This window comes from Cibotium barometz, chromosome 40 (assembly GCF_041138505.1).
Source record: "Cibotium barometz isolate CiBa-2024 chromosome 40, ASM4113850v1, whole genome shotgun sequence".
NCBI lineage: Eukaryota > Viridiplantae > Streptophyta > Polypodiopsida > Cyatheales > Cibotiaceae > Cibotium > Cibotium barometz.
The window spans coordinates 10466643-10488445 of record NC_141085.1 but is presented as its reverse complement, the minus strand read 5'-3'; the positions used below and the strand labels follow the sequence as shown (position 1 = coordinate 10488445).

Sequence of the window (21803 nt, the reverse complement as noted above, 5' to 3'; positions counted from 1 at the left end):
TATAGAAATACGACCGTACAGATTTCTAAAATTATGAGTAAATACAACGGAACAACAGATCCTGTTCAATTCATACAAATGTTTGAATAGAGATGTGAAGCCTTTGGAAATCCCAACTGCCCCACCAAGGTACATGCGTTGAACCTATGCTTAGAGGGAAAAGCTAGTCAATGGTTTATCACATTGATGCCGGCAATCAAGACCACCTTCAGAACCTTGAAAACAGCCTTTATCCATGGCTTTTCCAAACAAGGTGATCGGTGGAGTGCAGCAAAAGAACTCTATTCAATTGAGCGTCAACCAAATGAATCCATTAGAGACTTTATCCTTCGGATAAAACTCTTGGACTCACGATGTGAGTCATGGGAAAAATTAAACGATTTTCAATTAACGAGATGTTTTATGATGGGCTTAAAAAATAACAGCTTACACAACTTGATCATTGTATCCAATCTGGAAACATTTGATCAATGTTGTAACGAAGAAATATGTTTAGACGACAACATGCTGGAAGATGATCATGCTACGAGGCGTTCCTCATCTAAACCAAGTGAAACAATGGCAAAAGAAAGATTGATCTCGAAATTATCATTCCCCGAATTCTATACAACCTTGCTTAAAAGCTTTCAATCGACATCTCTAAGAGAGGATGAGATCCTTCAAAACCAAATATCCTTAATGCCTCTACAAGTGAGGAACGAAATGCCTTGTGCTGAGTGCAATCACTATGACCATCCCAATCCCCATTGTGCATACAAGGCACCTGCTTTTCTATACTGCATATATTGTAAAACCTTTGATCATGATACCAAAAAGTGTCCACAATTAACTCAAAACCTCCATCTCCCATGCACTAAACAGAAACAGTCCAAAGGGTAGAAACTGCTCAGGAGGCAGTTAATCGAACACTTCAGTGTTTCTATTGTCGTAGACCACACAAAGTGGCAGACTGCACAGTTTGGAATAATTCCATGCCCATAGTCACTGACACTTTGCAACCCAGGTGTGAACATGTTCTCCAAGATTGCTCAAGACGAGTTGCTTCAATGTAACTGGTCTCACAAAATACAATTCTTAGCATCTTGAGTGTACAAAATGGGCAATTATCCATGGTACCCTTTAATGTGCTTACATGCTTACAAGCCAAGGCACGAGAAATGGTAAAAAAGAACACAAAAGACAATACCTTAACATGGGTAGAAGAACATGCTTTAAAGCAGAACCCAAAACAGAAAACAAAACCTTCTAAACCCAAGAAAAACAATGGACAATAAGCTATCAAAAACAGGGTTGAATTAAAGGACAAGGAAAAGGAGCCCATAAAGGTCATAAACCCAAAAGGGGACATAAACACAAAAGAGCCAAAAGCTATATATGATGCAGAAGCATCCACCTCAAAGCCCACCACACATACCTCAAAACCCATATGTGCGACACATGGTACAAAAGCCCAAAAGAAAAACTGACAATCCAAAGAAAGTCAGAAAATGAAACAAGTTCTAGTACGTCACTAAGTGAGATGAAACAAGTTCTGATTCATCACTCAGTGCACTTAATAGACCAATCAAGAAACTAGAATCCACCCAACCACCCCAAATTGATAAAAATGATCACATGACATATGTAGAACACAAAAAGTAAGCTCAAGAGAGCATGCTTAGCTTGGTTGAGTGTCTTACAGGATCATCGGTTGTGATTGAACCTCATAATGCTAATCTTAAAAAAGAAACTAAAATACAAAGCCCCGAGGAGTACCGCTTCCCATTTTAAGAGGAAGACATACTCTCTACAGAAGAGTCATTTGAAATAGATTGCACAAATTATGCACTTGAGAAAGCACATGAGGAATTCGATAATTCCCTTACAAAATTAAAGCAGTCTCTTAAAACCTCATTTGGAGGAATGCTCTTCTCTCATGGTGGTGAAGCCAGCATAACATCAGCACTTGCACCTTTAAGGGCTCAACATGAGTTATACCAAGATATAAAGAGCTCCATAGAACAAGACTATGAGGATTCGCAAGCTTCCAAAAATAGACCTCATTTAGAATTGTCAAAGGACCAAGTGTGCCAGTGTACACATTGGGTACTCATGAAAAATCTGAGAGCCAAAATGAGAATGAAAGTGAATGGGAATATGAAACAGAAAGGGATCTGAAGCTGAAACAAAAACTGAAACATCCATGGTTCCTCTAGAAGATTCTATCATGGTGTGGTTAGATTTCCCTATAGGCAATGAAATTAATCGCAAACATGCATTGATTAGCCCTCGAGCTAGTCATAACACCATGACAATAGACACTTGGGTGTCATTAGGACAACCTAATCTCTTCCCTACAGATAATAGACTTGCAAGAGGAGCCAATGGACAAAACATTGAAGTTCCAGGTTACTTTAGCTATGCTACTCAAACACTCGGAGAAGATATGGAATTTACATTCCATGTTACCCTAGATTACCTTGAGTATGATGTCGTCCTTGGTGGAACTTGGTTAGGTGAATCGTTGTATTCAATAGATGAATCCATGCAAACAATCACCTTGAATACACCTGCATGCATTGTACAATTGCTATTCTGGGAGAGGAAGAGACCTTGGAGGAGCTCGAACTTCCAACATATCTTACTAAAAAGATCCCTAGGATTTTGGTTGGATTGAAAATTTCAAATAAAATCACCACAGCTCAAGCACAGCTTTATCTAACACGAGAACACAGTCTCATGACCCTCGAGTTATGGGATTTGTTAGGTCAACCAACACTCACGGCTCATCTTGAAAGAATTCCCTTTACACAAGACTTGAACATGCCATGTTTGGGGTACTTTGAACATACAATACAATGTATATTGAAACTAATCCCCTTACTTTCAAGTTTTTTGTGGTTAAGTATGTGTTGGGAAGAAGACTTGATCTTGGGGCATAAATGGACTACTGTTGCCCAAGCACCACTGTGCTTTGTTAGCAATAGAGTCATCATCATGATGGCTAATGATAAAAAGTTGACAATACCATACTGCAAGGACGAGGATCCAACTTTAATGGATTTCTATGATGCTGAATGCAAAAGGTTACAAGCCTCTTCCACAGAAGCCCCTCTACACAATGACCTACCATCTCTGTTAAAGACCGACTCTGATAAAGCATCTACTCCTTCAACCCCATCTTCACCAATGAAGTTCGATGCCAAAACCTTGCAATCAACATCCATTCCTAAAGAAGTTTCCCCCGCGCAACCATCTATCTCTAACAAGGAATTCAAAGGAAAATCCCTGGAGCCTATGCCTCTTCATCAACATACCCCACCAAACAAGACAACTACATGCTCGAAAGCCTCATCATCGAGACAACCACTCCACAAGAGACTCTAGTCTCATCATCGTCAAAAATGCCCATGAGTCTCAAACCTGTAGCCTCAGCACCAACCAGTGTCAAAAGGAGGGCCCCAAACCTTCCGCATTGACCAAAAAGAAAACTCCACCAAGACAACAAAAATCAAGGTATCTTAATGGTATCAAAATGTGGGTGAAAAAGAAGCTACTTGTTGCTCAAGGCTACTACAAAGGTGCCAATCAAATTTGGGTTCCTCGATAGTCAAAGCCTCTTCCTCAACGTAGCACTCAGAGGCCAAGGAAAAAGAAAAGTTACTCCACAACACCGTCCATAAAAGCCTATACGAGTTCCTCAAAGAACTCCACCAAGTTAGCAAGTGTGGGTACCAAAAAGATTACTGCACGCACAAGGGTACTACCAAGATAATACCAAAGCTTGGATTCCCAAGTGCTTCACAAAGCCCCCTACATTTGCGCAAAGCAGGAAACCTCATCACCAAACTCATCAGCCACACCAATTTATAAGGTTCATCAAAGATGGGTGCCTATGCATATGCTTCAACAACAAGGATACTAGGATGGTAATCCCATCATATGGTTACCAAAATCGAACAACGTGAAGACAGCCTCACCACCGACTTCAACCCTCCTTGAAACACATCTAAAAAGAGATTACCTAGTGAACCGCAATTGTCGTGAGGATCTTTCCAATGGTCGAGCTCGTAACCCTTGAGCTCTCCAAGCTCTACAACTCCTTGAGAAGCAATTCCACCATGTCTCCCGTGAGCGTTGTCACACCGCCGTGTTGCGCTATGGGTCCTCGTCCCTCCTCTCACCTCACTTCACTTACACACACTCACTAGCATGCATTAGGGAGAGAGATTAGCAAGAGGATTAGCAAGAGCAAGACTCAATTGCACAATGGGAGATTATGTTGTATTATGAGAGAAATTCACTTATATACATGGCCATAAGTGTTCACACTCACTTATATACATGGCCATAAGTGTTCACACTCACTTAAACTGTGGTTGGCTGGGCACTTTAGGCTCATAAGAGGCCTTTTGCTATTACAATGACTACTCTCATAATATATCCATGAAGTACATCACTTAGGACTTCATCCTAACTTGCTACCACACACTCTTGAAGCGGGAATCGCCATAAATACTCCGTCACACCATTAGGAGCGCCCATCCAAGTTGTAGCTTTGGACACTATTGCTTCATATCATGAATGTATGACCCCTTGGTGTATCTACGGTGACTCCTTGATGTAAGATAATGGCAATAGCTCTTGTTAATCCTAGAATCGGATTAACAGTGACTTCAGGAGAGTTCCCTAGATAGTCCGTGGATTGAGAGCCAGTTGGCTTCCACCCGTACAGATCTCAGATCCATAGAGGAGAGGAGGGTACAGTATAGATACCATGCCAAAGCTTCCTTTTGGACCCAAGCGGGGAGATAGAGTCACTAGGGATTTCTTTGAGATTGCCAACCCTTACAAGTAGAGAGATGGTATTCACATGCTACGAGGCCAGGATGGATCTATTGTTTTTTACCCCCTCACGCCTGTTATGAGAAGTTTTCTCTCAGCTCAAGAGACTGGTCTCTAGGGATTGTCTCCCCTTCCGTACTCGGGAGGAGTTGCTAGACTCAGAGTTTGTACACGACACAGTAGCATACTTATCCAGAGATCTGGGGAATTTTGAGAGATTTATAGAGGTGATAGAGATCTTCTACCATGCATTAGGAGTGCAGATAAACTGGCACATGTCATGTGGCTTTCAGGTTGGCTCTCCCCCCGACCCGACTTTGCATCTAGTTGAGGCTTTCCAGTGGATCCCAAGGGGCACTTCAATCCATTATGTTAGATGCCAGGTGGGCATCGATATCTCCCCAGAGCAATAGCTAGCCCCTCTCTTTGACGAGCATTTGGAAGAAGCTTTTATACTGGAGTTCATAAGTGGTGGTGGTGGCGAACTAGGTTCTTCTTGCCACTGTGGTCTATTACTTCTTATTGGGCCTTCTCCTGGGCCTGCATTAGTCAAGTTGAGTATTTGATCCATAATTTTCTGTGGGCAGGTAGTGATGGGAGGCCTGCGTGAGTGGCCTGGAGAGTGATCTCATAAACCGCACCACAGAGGGGCCTAGGCATCATCGACCCCGCCATTCAAAGTTGTGCCCTGCTGGGCAAGTTGATTGTTAGAGGAATTATCCCAGGCCACGAGCCATGGAAGGATTTCCTCTTGGCTAGGATTACAACCTATACACCAAGACTAGGGGACCCTTGGCCGCAAAGCACTAGATGGATCTTTACGGAGATGTGAGCTTGTAGCTTTAGCCTAGCTTTTGAGGACGGATTTGCAGCCAACCTATTACAAGCTTGGGATTGGCCCTCTAGCAATCAGTTCCAATAGCCTCCAAGGAGCATCTTTGACAGCCCTTGATTTGGAATCCCCTTATTTGTTTATCTAGTGGCCACATGCTAGGGGCCTAGCCGCATGTATCTTGGGGAGTGTTGTGAGCACGAGACTTGCTAGGTCCCTTGGAGATTGGCTTGCATTCAGATAGCTTCCCTTGGAGATTGGCTTGCATTCAGATAGCTTCCCCTGGAGGCTTAGGCAATAAGCCTGACTGGGATCCAGGGTAGGCCTAACTTGCTAGGTCCCTTGGAGATTGGCTTGCATTCAGATAGCTTCCCTTGGAGATTGTCTTGCATTCAGATAGCTTCCCTTGGAGATTGGCTTGCATTTAGATAGCTTCCCCTGGAGATTGGCTTGCATTTAGATAGCTTCCCCTGGGAGGCTCAGGAGATAGGCCTGACTGGGATGCAGGGTAGAGATAAACTCAGCCTCAACATTAACTCTGTTATTCCTCCAGAGTGGTTCAACCCTATCCTTGACCCTATTTCCTCCAGAGTGGTTCAACCCTATCCTTGACCCTATTTCCTCGTAGTGGCTAGGAGTGTTTACCATGCATGATATACTGCTGGTAGTACATGGAATGAGTGAGAGCTCCCCCTTGCTCAAATTTTTTATTGCACCTCATGGTAGATTAGAGAGAGCAGAGTCCCCCTTGGATGACTTCAGTGGATGCACCTTACATAGGGTGAGGGTGATTGGATTTCATGCACATGAGTGGCACATTAGCCAACACCTCTACCCAAGGTGGCGAGGGAGAGACCGTGGCATTTCTGGATTTGGGAGAGCTGGCCCATCATGCACCTCTAGTGGTAGTGGGACTCAAGGGAGTGGACTTGGTGTGATCCTCACAGGGAGGAGACTCTAGGTATGCCATTTTTTGCATACCCTACATGGCTTGGCCATAGGATCCAAATGCTCAAGGTTGAGGGCACTTTGGCAGCAATAGGAAACTGGCAGTCTCAAGTCCTCTCACTGCATTTTCTCTCAAATTTTGGAAGAGTCTCATAGTTTTCAACCTTAGAAGATCACCCTCTTTTTGTTGTTAGCACATAGGAGTTTGGCGGTTTGCATGTGGTTGGCCATTGGTGGTAGACTAGCAACATGTGCGAGAGATGCGGCCACCCCCAAGAGTCTCAGTGACATTGTCTTTGGGGTTGCCCAAAGGCTCAATAGGTTTGGCAGTAGATTCTTCACAATGGACATGGCATGTTCCCATACTATTACATGGGACACTATGGCTTGGGCCACTGAGGTAGAGGTTGTCATTTCTTATGAGGAGGAAGAGGGGGCTAGCCCTTCAGGACTCCACCTTGACATTTTGACAATGCCACTCCCAGCCCCATCTATTAGTCACTGTACTCCTGATGTTTCTTCGATTTCTTAGGCTAGTGAATTACTTTGCATGCAAAGTAACAATGTTATTTACATCATTTAAAAGCAAGAAACCCAATATCTCTTCAAATCAAACATTTATTTACTATTGTGATGGAGTTTACTATGAGGTTTAAAAATCAGCTAGATGGAGCAGGTCTTGGTTTATTCATCCATTCGGATGTGGAATGTTCAAAAAGATTATTATATTACATTGGAAGTAAGTATGCATAATTTGATTGGATGGAATTATGTGCAAATGATCTTCAAACATGTAGATACTAGATTCTCAAGGATCCTAATGTCACATGAGAAGAAGATCAAGTTTACATTGTTGGTGATGTATTGAATGATGATGTAATATCCATGTTAAGTCTTATTATAATAAAGATAAATCCAAGGAAAACAAACAAAAGCATTTACCATGCCATGTGGTGATGCTAGTGCACAGGTGTTTCAACACCAATCATCTTAGGGGTTTTATCATATTTGAAGCAGTTCTCATTTAACTTCAAGACATTTTTTATTGTGTCTTCTAAGATCTCTTTATATTATGATTTTATTATTAATTTAAAGGTTTATTTTTGCTAAAAGATCTTGCAAGCAGGATGTTTATGTAGATGTCATTTTTCGTTTTTTGAAAAAAAAAATGGGAATTGAGGTTTTCACAAAATTATGTAGGACTGGGAATTGGCGAATTCCCATTTTTCCTAACAATGTTATCAATGCTATGACGATGGATCCATCGTTGAGGATAATGCATGTGTTACTATCTTGACGTGTATATGTTAACTCTCGTTAGTAACAGTTTAGCCACAATATCCTCATGAAGTGGAAGGACCAACCCAACGAGAAGAAGAGTTACATGCTTGACCGACTCTATTAAGCATTCCTGTAATCTAACAAAGTCATCGAGTTTAGCAAAAAGTGGATGTTCAAGACTCATGAATGACCAAAATGAGCCATCAAAGGTTGAAAGTCCGAGATGCCATTAAAGAGGGTAAAAAGAAGCCCCCATATCTCGATGCAGATGATTGGAGGAAGGCAAGAGACGAGATACTTAACAGCTTTGACAAGTATAAGCAACAACGAGAGGTAGCTAGAGTATGTCTTGAAGGTTCGGGGGCTTCTCATCTCAGTAGGATGCTTTTATTCATACTTCATAAGTGTTTACATGGACTTGTATGATATGTTCTCAATTGTCTTTCATGAATGTGTGTAGAAGGAAGCAACCAGACTAGCTATACGTAAGATGAGTACGACTATGCATGATGGAGGCATCGAATAATTGCATATCGAGAAGTTGGAGTAAGAAGGGCATCAAATTAATTGGGTCCACATTGTTAACTATGTAAGTATAATGGTTTTCTAATTAAGTTTACAATAATGTAACTTAATGTCTGGTAGCATATAACTTATGGTTTGCCTACATTTATGCAAGGAATTCTAGAAGGGGCTTGCAATGACAAGGAAGGGAAAGGAGGCGATGAGAATGATAATGAGTAGAGTGGCCACCGTACATAGATATATTGTTTTTTGCTCATGGGTTTTGTAAGAGCTTGGCTCAAACTTTTTGTAACACAACAATGTAAACAATGTTTATGAGAATGTTAATATCAATCTAATCATATTTGTGTGTACTGGTATTTGTAAGAGCTTGGCTCAAACTTTTTGTAACACAACAATGTAAACAATGTTTATGAGAATGTTAATATCAATCTAATCATATTTGTGTGTACTGGTATTTCTTTTGAATACCTTTCTTTCAAAATCTCTCAAATCTAAGTGGTACCAAAATTACCAGCCAGCCATAGAGGGAATGAGGATAGGGATCCTCACTACCGGACATATGTAGTTTCCTATGTGCCCACATATGTCCGACCGCCTGCCACCACCGCAGGACTATGTCTGGGTGCCCTCTCCCTTGAACCTCAACTCACTCACCGCCCACGCTCCGGTGGATGATTTCAGAGGCCAGTCAAGCTCCCTGTAGAGCTGCTACGAGCTACATAATGTTACTCCCCCCTTAAGAAGAGTTTTCGTCCACACGAAAACGAACTTTGAAAAGTTCTTGGTTCGCATACTCAAGCGCTCCCATGAGGACACCTCATCCTCGTGATCTTTTCCACTTAACGAGTGCCTCTCGGTACACAGTGCGCCTCATGTTCCGATCTCTAAATTTGAGAATCCTCTTGGGTTCATGTGGAATAGATGGTGGTTCTATCAACTCCACCAAAATGCTTAGAGAAACTACGTTCTCCTTATGGTCGACAGTTTTTTGTAATCTACTGACATGAAAAACAGGATGAACTCGAGAGCTCTCTGGCAACTCAAGTTTGTACGCTAATCCACCAACCTTCTTAAGGATTTTAAAGGGACTATAGTATCCATCTTTAAAGTCTCCGACTTCGCACGATACAAAGTAACCTTCTTCAAAGGCTACTTCTCTATGACACTTGTCTGCATACGCCTTCACACGATCTTGTGTGCTATGTATGCTATCTTTTGCTACCTACTACAACATATCTTGCATGTCTTCAAGGAACTCCTTGACCGACTACAACTTCTCCTTCTCTAGCCTTACGGCTATAGGATATCTCGGTTGGAAGCAATACATCAAAATCAATGGACTCAATCCAATCACGAAATGTTTCAAACTATTATAATCTTAATACTTGCAAGTACTCCTCCCAATTGGATTGCTTTTTACTAACATACACATGAAGCATGTCTTCTAACACACTTGGTTGCCTCTTTCTGTCTGACAATCAGACTACAGATGATCAACTGTACTCATACTTAGAGTAGTGTCAAAAAGTGATTATTGAACTTCATATCTCTATCAGAGACTATATCTGCAGGCAAGCCATATAGTTTGTAGAGATGTTCGATGAACAACCTAGCTAACTCAGATGTTTTCACCATCTTTTTATTAGGTATAAACTTGACCATCTTGGTTAATTTGTCAACCAGTACCCAAACTGAATCATTCCCTCAATTCTTTCTAGATAGGCGAGTGATGAAATCCATGGAAATACTTTCCCATTTCCCTTTGGGAATATCCAATGGATGCACTAAACCTCCAACCTTGAGGCGCTCATGTTTATTGACCTGACACTTCTTGCATATTTCAGCACGAAGTCCTAGATGTCCTTAAACAAACTAGGCCAATAAAATTATCATTTGACTGGTGCATAGGTCTTCAGTATCTTGAGATGACCAGCACTTGGACTATCAGGGACTTTCTATAAGAATTTGGGCCCGAAAATCACCAATACCTAGTACACAAACACTACCTTTATAGAGCAAGTACTCATTATCAATGGAATAGTGTCTATACTTTTCCCCTTGACAAAGTCTATCACCCCAAGTGAACTAGTGTCAAATGACTGTGAAGGGTCTACCTTCAAGCTCTCCATCTCAGTACATAACCCAAGAGTCTCTTCTAGTCGCTCCGGACTAGTACTTCTTTCTGATGAGTTCTTTCTGATGAGGGAGGTGGCTATGCTGGTGTATAAAAGTGTGGCCATGTACAATGCACCATACCTCTGAAAAATATGAATCATGCTCACATAAACCACGTAGTGACTCCAAGAGTTTACTCTTGAAGGTGGTGAAACTCAACTCGTTCACCATCGGCATGTGGCTCAACACATCCACTACTACGTTAAATTTACCTCTCTTGTACGGAGTGTAAGGTCAGACTCCTGTAGGATCTCCGCCCACCAAGCTTTTCTACCCTTTAACTCACTCTAACTTGAAAACCATTTGAGACTTTCATGTACCGTCCGAACCTCAAACGTAGCGCCATAAAAATAATGTCCTCACTTTTTTAGAGCATGAATAATAGCAAGTAACTCTCACTTGTAGGCCGAGTAGTTATGCTAGGTAGTATGACCAAGCTTTTTGCTTCCAAATGCCTCCCCACTAGCGTCTGTCTTTAAAACAAATAATTCATTGGGGCCCACAATGCTCAATACTAGTGCCATCTAGATGGCCACCTTGAGCTTCTCAAAACTTCTTCATTGAAGATCCCCCTAACGAATAGTTTTATTCTTTGTCCTCAACTCATTGAGTAAGGGGACTACGATCTTCGCATAATCCTTTACATACTATCAGTAAGTAACCCGACATACCTAGAAAAATCTATAGTTCCTCAAGATTTCTAGGTTCAGGCCATCTGACAATGGCATCCACCTTGTCGGGTTACATACTATCAGTAAGTAACCCGACATACCTAGAAAAATGGCATCCACCTTGTCGGGTTACATACTATCAGTAAGTAACCCGACATACCTAGAAAAATCTATAGTTCCTCAAGATTTCTAGGTTCAAGCCATCTGACAATGGCATCCACCTTGTTAGGATCCATCCATGTACCCCGTCCTGCAGAGACAATATGGCCTAAATAGTGGATCTCCTTAGCAAAAAAATTTACAGTTGGACTCCTTCCCAAATACCTTAATTTCCTTAAGGAGTTTGGACACTGAGCACAAATGTTGTAAATATTCATCTCTTAACTTACTATATATAAGTATGCCGTCAAGGAAAACTACTTGTCCATCAGCATCATAAATGTCACCGAAGCATTCGTCAAGCCAAACGACATGACTAGAAACTCATAATGTCTAAAACGAGTCCTAAATGCGGTCTTGGAAATATCTCGTGCCCTTATCTTAACTTGGTGATACCCCGATCTCAGATCAATCTTTGAAAAGTATTTTGCACCATTAAGTTGGTCAAACAACTCGTCAATACGTGGCATTGGGTATTTGTTCTTAATCGTAATTTAATTAAGAGCATGGTAGTCTATGAACATCCGCATAGATCCATCTTTCTTTTTTACCAAAAGAATGGGTGATGCCCCTGGTGAAGAACTCGGGCATATAAACCCTCTCTTCATATACTTGGCTAACTGTCGTTCCACTTCCTTTACCTCGGAGTGGCTTAACCTGTAAGTAGATTTGCTTAAAGGTTTTGACCTTGGTAGCACATTAATGCCATGGTCAAGCACCTTAGATGGTGGAACCCCATCTGGGAGATCATTGGGAAATGCATCCTTAAACTCTCACAATAAATCACTCAAAGCAAATACGTACTTTTGTTTTATTATCTCGGTTTTAGCCTTGGTATTTACGTTTTATTCACAAGAAGACAAAATAGGTTTTAGAAAACATTGATCTTGACCAAGGCCATTTAAGTTATCACAGCTTAACTTAGTTCAACTACGAAAACTTTATCAATCACATTTATTTCATCTACGAAAATAAATTAATGGAAGAGAGTACAAATGTATATCTGCTATATGTCGTCAACGTCGTTGGCATAACACAAGTCTAGGGATAAAATCATGGGTGCAACTGGAACCTCCCACTCACCCTGTAGCCTCACCACTCTCCCCTCATGCACAAACTCTAGACTATTGTCCTGGTAGCTATAACTCAGGGTAGCGCCAAGGTTATACAACCACTCCTAGGGACGAAATCAACTGGAACCTCCCACTCACCATGTAGCCTCACCACTCTCCCCCCATGCACAAACTCTAGACTATTGTCTTGGTAGCTACAACTCAAGGTAGGGCCAAGGTTATACAACCACTCCCAAGGGCCTAGATAAATATCGGCTCTAGCCAAGTGTGTGACCTGAAAATCCAAACTGGCCTTACAATCCTGCATAGCTAAAGGTACCCCCCAAGACCACCGTGTCCTAAATACTCTTACCATTAGTCAATGAGACAATGTACTTATAGTCACTCTTGGTCTCTCGCAATCGCAACTTCTTAACTAACACGTAATTAAGGAAGTTGTGAGTGGCTCCATCATCAATCATGACGGTGACTCTAAGGCCACCTAACCTGTCATACCATGTGAACAAAGGAGCCAACGGACAATATTATAGAGGTCACTACACAGGTACTCACCAAAAAGGCTACGGACACTAAGCAAGTACTATCAATTAAAGGTGCTCAAAATTCATAGCAAAGTCCCACCACAATGGTTAGCAAAGTCCCACCACAATGGTTTGTAATTGAAGTGGTGAGACCTTTTCTTGCTTCACACTTGGGCTTAAGAATGGATAAATTTATTGAATATTATCCTCTTAATGATGAAATTTTATTCCCTTGAATCCTTGACTAGTACCTCACCTATATAAACTTAGTCATTCATACTTATAATCCCGCTCCCAATAAATTCATTCAAGCAAGTTATCAAAAAAAATTTATCTTCCCATATTTGAGCCCCATCTTATGGATTAGAGGGATAGGAAAGATGAGAGGTGAAAGCTTTGTGAGATTAGGATTTAGAAAATAATAATGACAAAATAAAAAACTTTATTCACAAGTGCGAATCAATTCGTGTAAGTTAAATATTTCTACCATCAGGCATCTAAAGTCATTAAACATTTTAGTACTTTTTGATATCGAATCTTGTAAATAACTAGAAGTATTAAAATTTATCAAGAAAAATATGTATATGTTTGTGTGCTTTTAATATAATAAACCCAATTTAGAGAATCTTGTAACTAACTAGAAGTATTAAAATTCTATCAAGAAAAATATGTATATGTTTGTGTGCTTTCAATGAACCCAATTAAAGAGAACAGTGTATGATATGTTAAATTGACATTTTTAAAATCATGAGCATAATCAATTGATTATTATGTAATTTTTCCTTTGTGGTTATAGCAGTTGCACTTATTACACATCATGACAACCCTTTTATTCTATGCATCATGCTTGATGAGAGAATGAATTGATCTTACTTGTTACCTTGGGAAATCTTAGCCTACAGCTACTCAAATTCTTATTTTAGTTCTCAAGTGGGTGTACTATGCACATAACTAGAATAACTTAATCTTACACCTTGGGAAATCTTAGCCTACAAGAAAGAATTTATGTTACTCGAATTCTAATTTTAGTTCTCAAGTGGGTGTACTATGCACATAAGTGGAATAACTTAATCATTATACTAAAACCTATAAAAGAAATTATGCATGTAATCTCAATGAGGTTGTACTATGCATGTAACTGGAATAACTTAATCCATATAATAATAAAAAGGTAGGAACAAAAGGGGAATAAAAAAGCTAGGAACAAAGTAGCTATCAAACTCTTCACAAAAAAGCCACCTTTGTAATCCATATAATAAAAAGGGTAGGAACAAAATAGCTAGGTAACAAAAACTATCAAACTCTTCACAAAAAAAGTCCTTTGTATCACTTTTTAGACTAAAGGTGACCTAATGCTCATAGTAAGGACACATATGAGTACACAAAAAAAAAAGTTTTATAAGTTTATAGGCATTCTCATTGATACCTTGGGTAAATCATGAAGAAATTGTCCTTTTGATGAAGTGCATATTCTAAACTCCTAAAAGAAGACTAGGAATGATGGTTAATAAGAGCTTTTCTTAAAATTTGGGAGTGGATGTAGAAAGCTATTTGCAAATTATCCTAAAACAATAATAGGGGAGGTAGGAAGTCTAGTTCAAGGATTATCTTATTGTGCAAATTTACAAAAGAAGGGTATAGTAAATAGAATATCTTTAGACATCACATGTGGTTAAGGGGCAATCTTCCCCGATGCTCATTTCGTTTGAACATTTGGGCTTCTTGAAAGAGTTTGTGATAAATAAATGAAATCACATCTGGTATAGCTAATTTTAAGAGAGTGTGATGTGTTCTTGTTATATTATAAATGATTAAATGATCTTTCAAAGAAAAACTTATCAGACTCTTTAATCATCTAGAAGAGGTAACGATTAAAGTTACATAATAATACAATGGCAACCCCCTTATGAGATAAAGTCAAATAGCAATCCAGAAAAAGTTCTTGAAAAAGTCTCAAGAGTAAGAAACTTTCACTAGAAGATATACATATATACATGGAGCCTATGGTGTGAATCAAATTTTACATTTTGTGTTGGTGCTATTTGTTGTTAGAGCAAAGGGATGTTTGGGAAGCAACTTTGGTGTCCAAGCCTAAATAAGCACACCTTGCTTTGCCGCTCTTTGCCAAAGTTCATCATTGTTTTAAGTTCCCCATTACATCATCTTAGGTTATGTGAACCAAGAAATAAAAGAGGTAAGGACAAAAGTTTGGTAAAAGTTTTGGGATTCTTTGAAATGATAAGGCCTTTCTTGCATTTTTGGTAGGGCAATCAACGGCAGGCCAGTTAATGTCCTTTGCACAAAAATGCATTATTGGTCCAATGAATTTTTCTTTAAGAAGAGAAGTGAAAAAAGTTTACGAATCTTATAAAATCTTGATAGATTAATAATAGTGATACTTCTGGAAGAACTTTTGAAAGATGGTTGCTCTAAAGATGTAAAAACTTTCTTACAATGAAAACAACAGATTAGATACCAAGTAAAAGTTTTTTAGCAAGCTTGCTTATTTGCGCATGTGTGTGCACATGCATATGCGCACGTGCAGACACACACACACACACACACACACACACACTATCGCATAGGTCATATGTCCTCATGTGAGGTTAATTGTGTTTTGGCCTCGATCCGAGTTATATTTGATTGAGCTCACACCCCCTCCCCCCCAACCCAAAAAAGAGAGTGTGAGTAAATCATTGCAATTAAACAAAAAGCATTCACATCCACATGTGGTGACCCAAGCTTGAAAATTTATACCTTTATTTCAAATTTTAAAAATCCAAAAGTCCTTTCTCTCTCTAGTGCGAGGGCCCTTATAAAGGCCATGATCCACCCGAGTTCAAGTCCCCTCGTTGGTCGTATATGCCCTCGTGTTGCATTCTACCGACGTTAATACCTCTCTCTCTCTCTCTCTCTCTCTCTCTCTCTCTTTGTTTGGCCGCGTGGAGAGAAAGTAAGTTATGTTTAATAATTTCTAAAATCCAAAGAATCTTTTCTCTCTGGTCCTTTTTCTCCTTCTTTGTTTGGCCGCATGGAGAGGAAGTAAGTTATGTTTAATAATTTCAAAAATCCAAAAATCCTCCCCTTTTCTCCCTCTGGTTTGGCTGCGTGGAGAGGAAGTAAGTTATATAATAATTTCAAAAATCCAAAAATCCTCCCCTTTTCTCCCTCTGGTCTGGCCACTTGGAGAGGGACTATGCTATATTTAATAAAGAGTAGATATTATAATATTATCAATACATTTCCATTTTATACTTGAGGAAGTATTTTTGTTCTAGCTTGGGAAAGTTTATTTTTTTTTTTGGAAAAAAGGATTTTCGGATTTTTGAATTTTGAAATGAGCTATAATTTTTCAAGCGTGGGTTAGGCTTGAGTACACGCTTGGGAAATTATTTTTTAATGCTGGCGTAAAGTAATTTATTAAAAAAATAAGTTAATACTTATTAACGCAAAGCTCTGGTATATAGATAGTAGATTATCTTCCAATTCGGTCGAAGAATTCGCCATCTCAGAAGAGAAGATGGGAGGAGGTTTCTTTCTTACCTAATATTTGCTGTTGCTGTTCTTCTTTGAAAAGCTTGGTTTCATTTCAGTGTTTATAGTCCTGCCATTTTTCTGCGTTGTAGTTGTTGCATAATCTATGTGTTTTTTTAGGCTTCTCTCTTCTTAATTAATTCCTGTTTATTGATTTATATACACATTAGCGTATATGGAATTATGCACAAGTTTGCTTTGGATGCGAGGTTGGGTACTGAATTCGGTAGATTGAAACCCAGTACTTAGTACTTCCTCTTTGGGAGCCATGAGCGCTACCGTTAGAGCCCTCTGGACACAGTTTTACATTTTGATGATGATGATGATGATGATAATGATAATGATGATGGTAGTGGCAGTGGTGGTGGTGATGGCTGCAGCAGCACCGCCTTTGGTGGTGGTGGTGGTGGTGGTGATATTGATGATGATGATGTGTTGCCCTGCCATTGCTTGGTGGTAGCGTCGCTGTTGCTGTTGCTGGTGGTGGTGATGATGATGATGACGTTGCCCTGCCATTGCTTTTCTGCCATCTTCTTGTCATCCCAGATTTCTGTCGTCATGGATGAAACCCAGCAACATCAAAAGCTAGGGTGATGCCCCCCACAGAGCTAGGTTTCACCATGGCTGAGTTCTCCATTTGTAGGATTGATATGAGCTTAAGATGGCCGTTGATGTATGGAGATGGTGGCTGACATAACTTCCGCCTTACCCTTGGGTACTAATAAGGGTCACTAGGGATGCCTTAGGGTATGCTCTATCGACCACCATGAAGTGAGAAGGGTTATGCCATAGCATGCAGTCTTATGCTATGCATCATGTTGTTTGGGCTTCCATACTTATCCTGGAAATTGTCTATTGAATCTGGTTGAATATCATCTGTGCAGAACGAAGTCAGCCTTCAAGCAGTCACAACTCTTTGGAAGGGCGGTTCTTGTGCGAGGATGGTAAGGGACCAGTTGTCCAGTCTGGATATTACATATCTGAAACCATGGATGGTAGCAAGTCGGATGGTAGCATGGGGCAGGAAGTTTCCAGAGTAATCCAAGGTCTGTTCAACTTAGAGAGGATGAGAAACGATGGGATGATAGAGAAGCGAATTCAGCTACAGAATGAAGCATTGCGCGAGAGCAGTCAGAGCCTCGGAGACATGCGAAACAAGATAAAAAGGTTAGCCATGGACATCTAGTTAGTGTAAAGACATTCAATTCGCATTGTAAGGTTCTTGATTTGCTTGCAAATGGCTCTGATTTTTGCAGTTACAGACCTGGAGATGGGATATTTAAAGTGGGAGGCATTAGCCGGGTGGGTCTCGCTGTCCCTAAAGTGACAACTTTGTTAATTGTTGGACCCTCCGGTGCTGGAAAAAGCAGTCTCATCAACAACATGATTCGGGTGCTAGACAACATAACGAGTGGCTTTGACAAAGCTCAAACTTATTGTATGTGGTCGATTCTACCACACCATTGCTCTTTATAGCATACACAGTTTGTTAAGTAGGCAGTCTTGCAAATGATAAGTTAGAGTGCATTAGGCTGGCTATACGCAAGCTGCATGCCCATCCCAGAGCACCTGTACAATGGGCAGGCAGGCTTACCAAAAGTGAATGTGATGACCATGGCGCAGTTCTTGGTGTGTGTGACCTAAAGGCACTGTCAGCCTCTTAGATGTGATTAATGAGCGTGTATTGTGTGGCCATCAGGACAATTGGGCAGGCAAGCTTACCAAAAGAGGCTGTGATTCTACCACACCATTGCTCTTCATAGCATACACAGTTTGTTAAGTAGGCAGTCTTGCAAATGATAAGTTAAGAGTGCATTAGGCTGGCTATACGCAAGCTGCATGCCCATCCCAGAGCACCTGTACAATGGGCAGGCAGGCTTACCAAAAGTGAATGTGATGACCATGGCGCAGTTCTTGGTGTGTGTGACCTAAAGGCACTGTCAGCCTCTTAGATGTGATTAATGAGCGTGTATTGTGTGGCCATCAGGACAATTGGGCAGGCAAGCTTACCAAAAGAGGCTGTGACGGGGCATGCACTCTATGCACTCCTCAGTCCAACCCCCACCACTCCGATGGGTGGGGGGATCTGTCCACCGTAAATGTCACGTGCACACACGTGGACATGGCTAATCCCTGATTTGGCAGCAATTTTAGGGTAGATCTAGGGCACTAGTAGCAGGCTTCGACAGGCACACTCATGGGCATGGCTAATCCCTAGTTTGGCAGCAATTTTAGGGTAGATCTAGGGCACTAGCAGGCTCTGACAGGCATAGAAAAGGCTCTACATGGTCAAAGGGCTGGTTGGCCAGGTCATAAACCATCATTCAGGGGAAGTTAGCATAATTAAATGCAAATTGTACTCGTCTTGTGCTAGGCCGACAGCAATCGGCTGTGTGTAGGGGCATTTCGTGATCCTATAAATAGCTAGGCCAGGTTTAGTCATTATGGATCTGATCCCTAGTTGGGGCAGGTCAATAGTCAGTCCATATAGGGTCTTAGTTTTCCATTTTGGAAGGCCAAATGCCACAGAAGTTGTACAGTCAAAGGCATCTTTTTGTAGCATATCAATATACTGAATACACAATTCATCTCCATCTTCTCTCTCTCTCTAATCATTGCTTTTGCATTAGTGTTCTTTATCAGTAGGCTTAGGGCTGGATCAAGTAAGGCAAGGCTTCCGAATGTCACAGTAGATACCCTTACTACTATGTTAGTATGTTCTTTATAATAATGGCCACTGATATTCTCTCTGATCAGGTAATGTTTTTGTCTTATGACAGTAGAAATTGGCAATGGCAGTTTGTTCCTGCAGGAGTATTTCCTATACAAAGACTCGCATTTCTCTGTATTCGACAGTCGCGGCTTCTCTGACAACAATGTAGCGGAAGATCTTGATGTCGTGAAAAAGTGGATGGCAGACGGCATTTTCCATGGAGAACATGTTTGCAGGTGATTTTACTGAGAGTGATCACAGATAGCCTGTCATTTGCAGGCATGTGAGTGAGTCAGTGACATAGTTTGTTTAGAGGGGATTTTTTAGGCATAGTTTGCAGTTGATATCACTGAGGCGGTGATTACTTATAGCCTGTCATTTGCAGGCGTGTCAATAACATAATTTGTTTTGAGGGGAATTTCACATGTTTCTTTTGGGTGTGGTTTTGTTGTTGTTGCAGACCATCTGATAGCAAAATGATTAGAGAGGCTATTGAAGGAAGAGGTCGGCAAGGGCATTCTAATTGGACTGTCAAGAGGAGAGTGGATTTTGTCGTGTTTGTTGTGAATGCTGTTTCGGTTGTCAATATGAGAGAAAGACATGACCTACTTGCTTTGGAGAACCTGGCAATGCTCTACAGAAGCCCCTTTCTCTCATTTAAAGGTAAGGTTTATATGACTATTGATGTGAAGCAGTGTCTGAGTGCTTCACTGATGGATAATATTGTCATGGTACCGTCACAGATGATAGACCTGCTGTGGTTATGACCCATGGGGACGAACTCTCTTCGGAAAATCGCGTACTGACAAGGATTTTTATTGGAGAGCTCTTTGGTGTTTCCCCTCTGGATCAAGTTTTTGACATATCATGTGAGTGGCATACACATCTAGATCTTTTGTGATGTGCTCCAAACGCGTATCTGTGGGTGCTGTCTACAATGATGTGATTTTTGAATAAATATATATGGCATGTGTAGGTTTTACCGAAAGGTCTGTGCATCCTGGGGATGTAGACCTTGCTAATGACCTTGCTTTGCTGAACATGCTGGACTTTTCCTTGGAGCGGGCGGACAGAAACCTGGCATTTAAATTAACAGCAGCTTTTCGACTTAATAGAGTGAGCTAGTTCACATTTACCTTCATAACTCAGACATACATATACATCTCTCTCTCTATATATATCTATATATACGGTACCTTGAAGCATTTAGACCTTTTTTGTTGTCCTTGTACAGGGGTGGGGTGCAATGATTGACAGATGGAATGAGCTTGACATTGGCCAACAGATCCCATTGGTTGTAATCGCTTTCTGGTTGTTCTCTATGGCCTTGGTTTTGACAGCTAAATGTGCCTCCCATGGTTGGAAGTTAAGGCCAGGAATCAGAAATTTGGGTGGAAATCATTCGTTAAAGTGGCACAAGAAAACAAGAAACTTTTGAGGCCACCATCGGTATTAAGCACACTGTCACTTGTACTTCGCCCTTCAGCTGGGGGCTATCATGGCCACTGCCGCCAGGTACAGGTGGACAGTCTTGCCTGTTTAATTGCTGCCTGTCCCACTTGGTGTGGTGGTGTGTGGGGGGGGAGCCTATCATAGTCTCTTTGAAAGCTTTTGCTGCAGAGGTTTGGATTGTTCAAACAAATTTGTATGCATATTATATGGCCTATAGCTAGGTTCATGGTGTAAGAAGTGTGTACGTATGTATTTGTTATACAGTGGATTAGTGTAAGAAGAATGTGTGTAGGTGTGCAAAATCTCACACACTACAAGTTGTAAAAAGGTTTGGCAGTCCGGTGGGCTCTACCCCCGTGATGAGCTCATGACCCATCCTGCCCAAGAGGTGGTGAGTTCGAACATCAACACCTCTTGGAAAAAAAGGAGGTTTGTTTTGTGGTGTATTTTTGCAGCATGTAATAGGTTTGTACAGGATCTTATACTGTTCAAGGGCTACTGCAATTTATTGTTTAATGGTGTCACATACTGTTGAAGTTGTTGTTTGGTCATGCATTTGTATGCATTTAGGTTTATTCATTAAGAGAGTATCTTGCAAAGTACACACTAAATATCATGTGGGTATGGCAATTCCTACTCTCTGTTCAAGTCTATGAGCAGCATCCTAAAGCTGTGTTAGACTCCGAGAAACAAAGGAACTAAATACCATGCAAATGTCCCAAGGTCATATCTAATAGATCATGTGCTGAACTCTTAATGTAGTCCTCTACTACATGATAAGCTGTAGTCTACTTACTTGGCACTATCCACTTCTTGAATTATCACGACATGGTGTACAAAGTAATTCACAATCCGAAAGCTACTTCGTGCAATTTTTTCAAGAATGGGGTCTAAATTAAGGGAGGTGTACAAATTAACAGTTTATTAAAATTAATGAATCAGTAATATATGCAAGCAATTCACAATACCAAAGCTACTTCGTGCAATTTTTTCAATTAAGGCAGATGCATAGGTTAACAACTTATTAAAATTAGTGAATCAGTAATATGCAAGCAATTTTTTAATGTGATGAATGGTAAACTCTCTAAGTAC

General features: G+C 40.7%; 1 protein-coding gene across 1 annotated transcript; it reads left to right on the top strand.

The window, feature by feature from the left end:
* Positions 1-16411: 16411 nt before the first annotated feature.
* Positions 16412-21227, top strand: LOC147615185 (uncharacterized). Its single transcript, XM_086779213.1, has 8 exons — positions 16412-16542; positions 17431-17713; positions 17803-17984; positions 19327-19495; positions 19720-19922; positions 20003-20128; positions 20236-20375; positions 20494-21227. Exons 1-8 carry the CDS (start codon positions 16533-16535, stop codon positions 20695-20697), a joined length of 1317 nt encoding a protein of 438 aa, XP_086635339.1. The 5' UTR covers positions 16412-16532; the 3' UTR covers positions 20698-21227.
* Positions 21228-21803: the final 576 nt, after the last annotated feature.

What these genes read in the sequence shown, in the direction of transcription:
- LOC147615185 (XM_086779213.1), top strand. An exon ending in TGACAAAGCTCAAACTTATT is followed by an intron (nt 17,985 to 19,326) that starts GTATGTGGTCGA and finishes GTCTTATGACAG; the next exon opens with TAGAAATTGGCAATGGCAGT. An exon ending in CAGCTTTTCGACTTAATAGA is followed by an intron (nt 20,376 to 20,493) that starts GTGAGCTAGTTC and finishes GTCCTTGTACAG; the next exon opens with GGGTGGGGTGCAATGATTGA.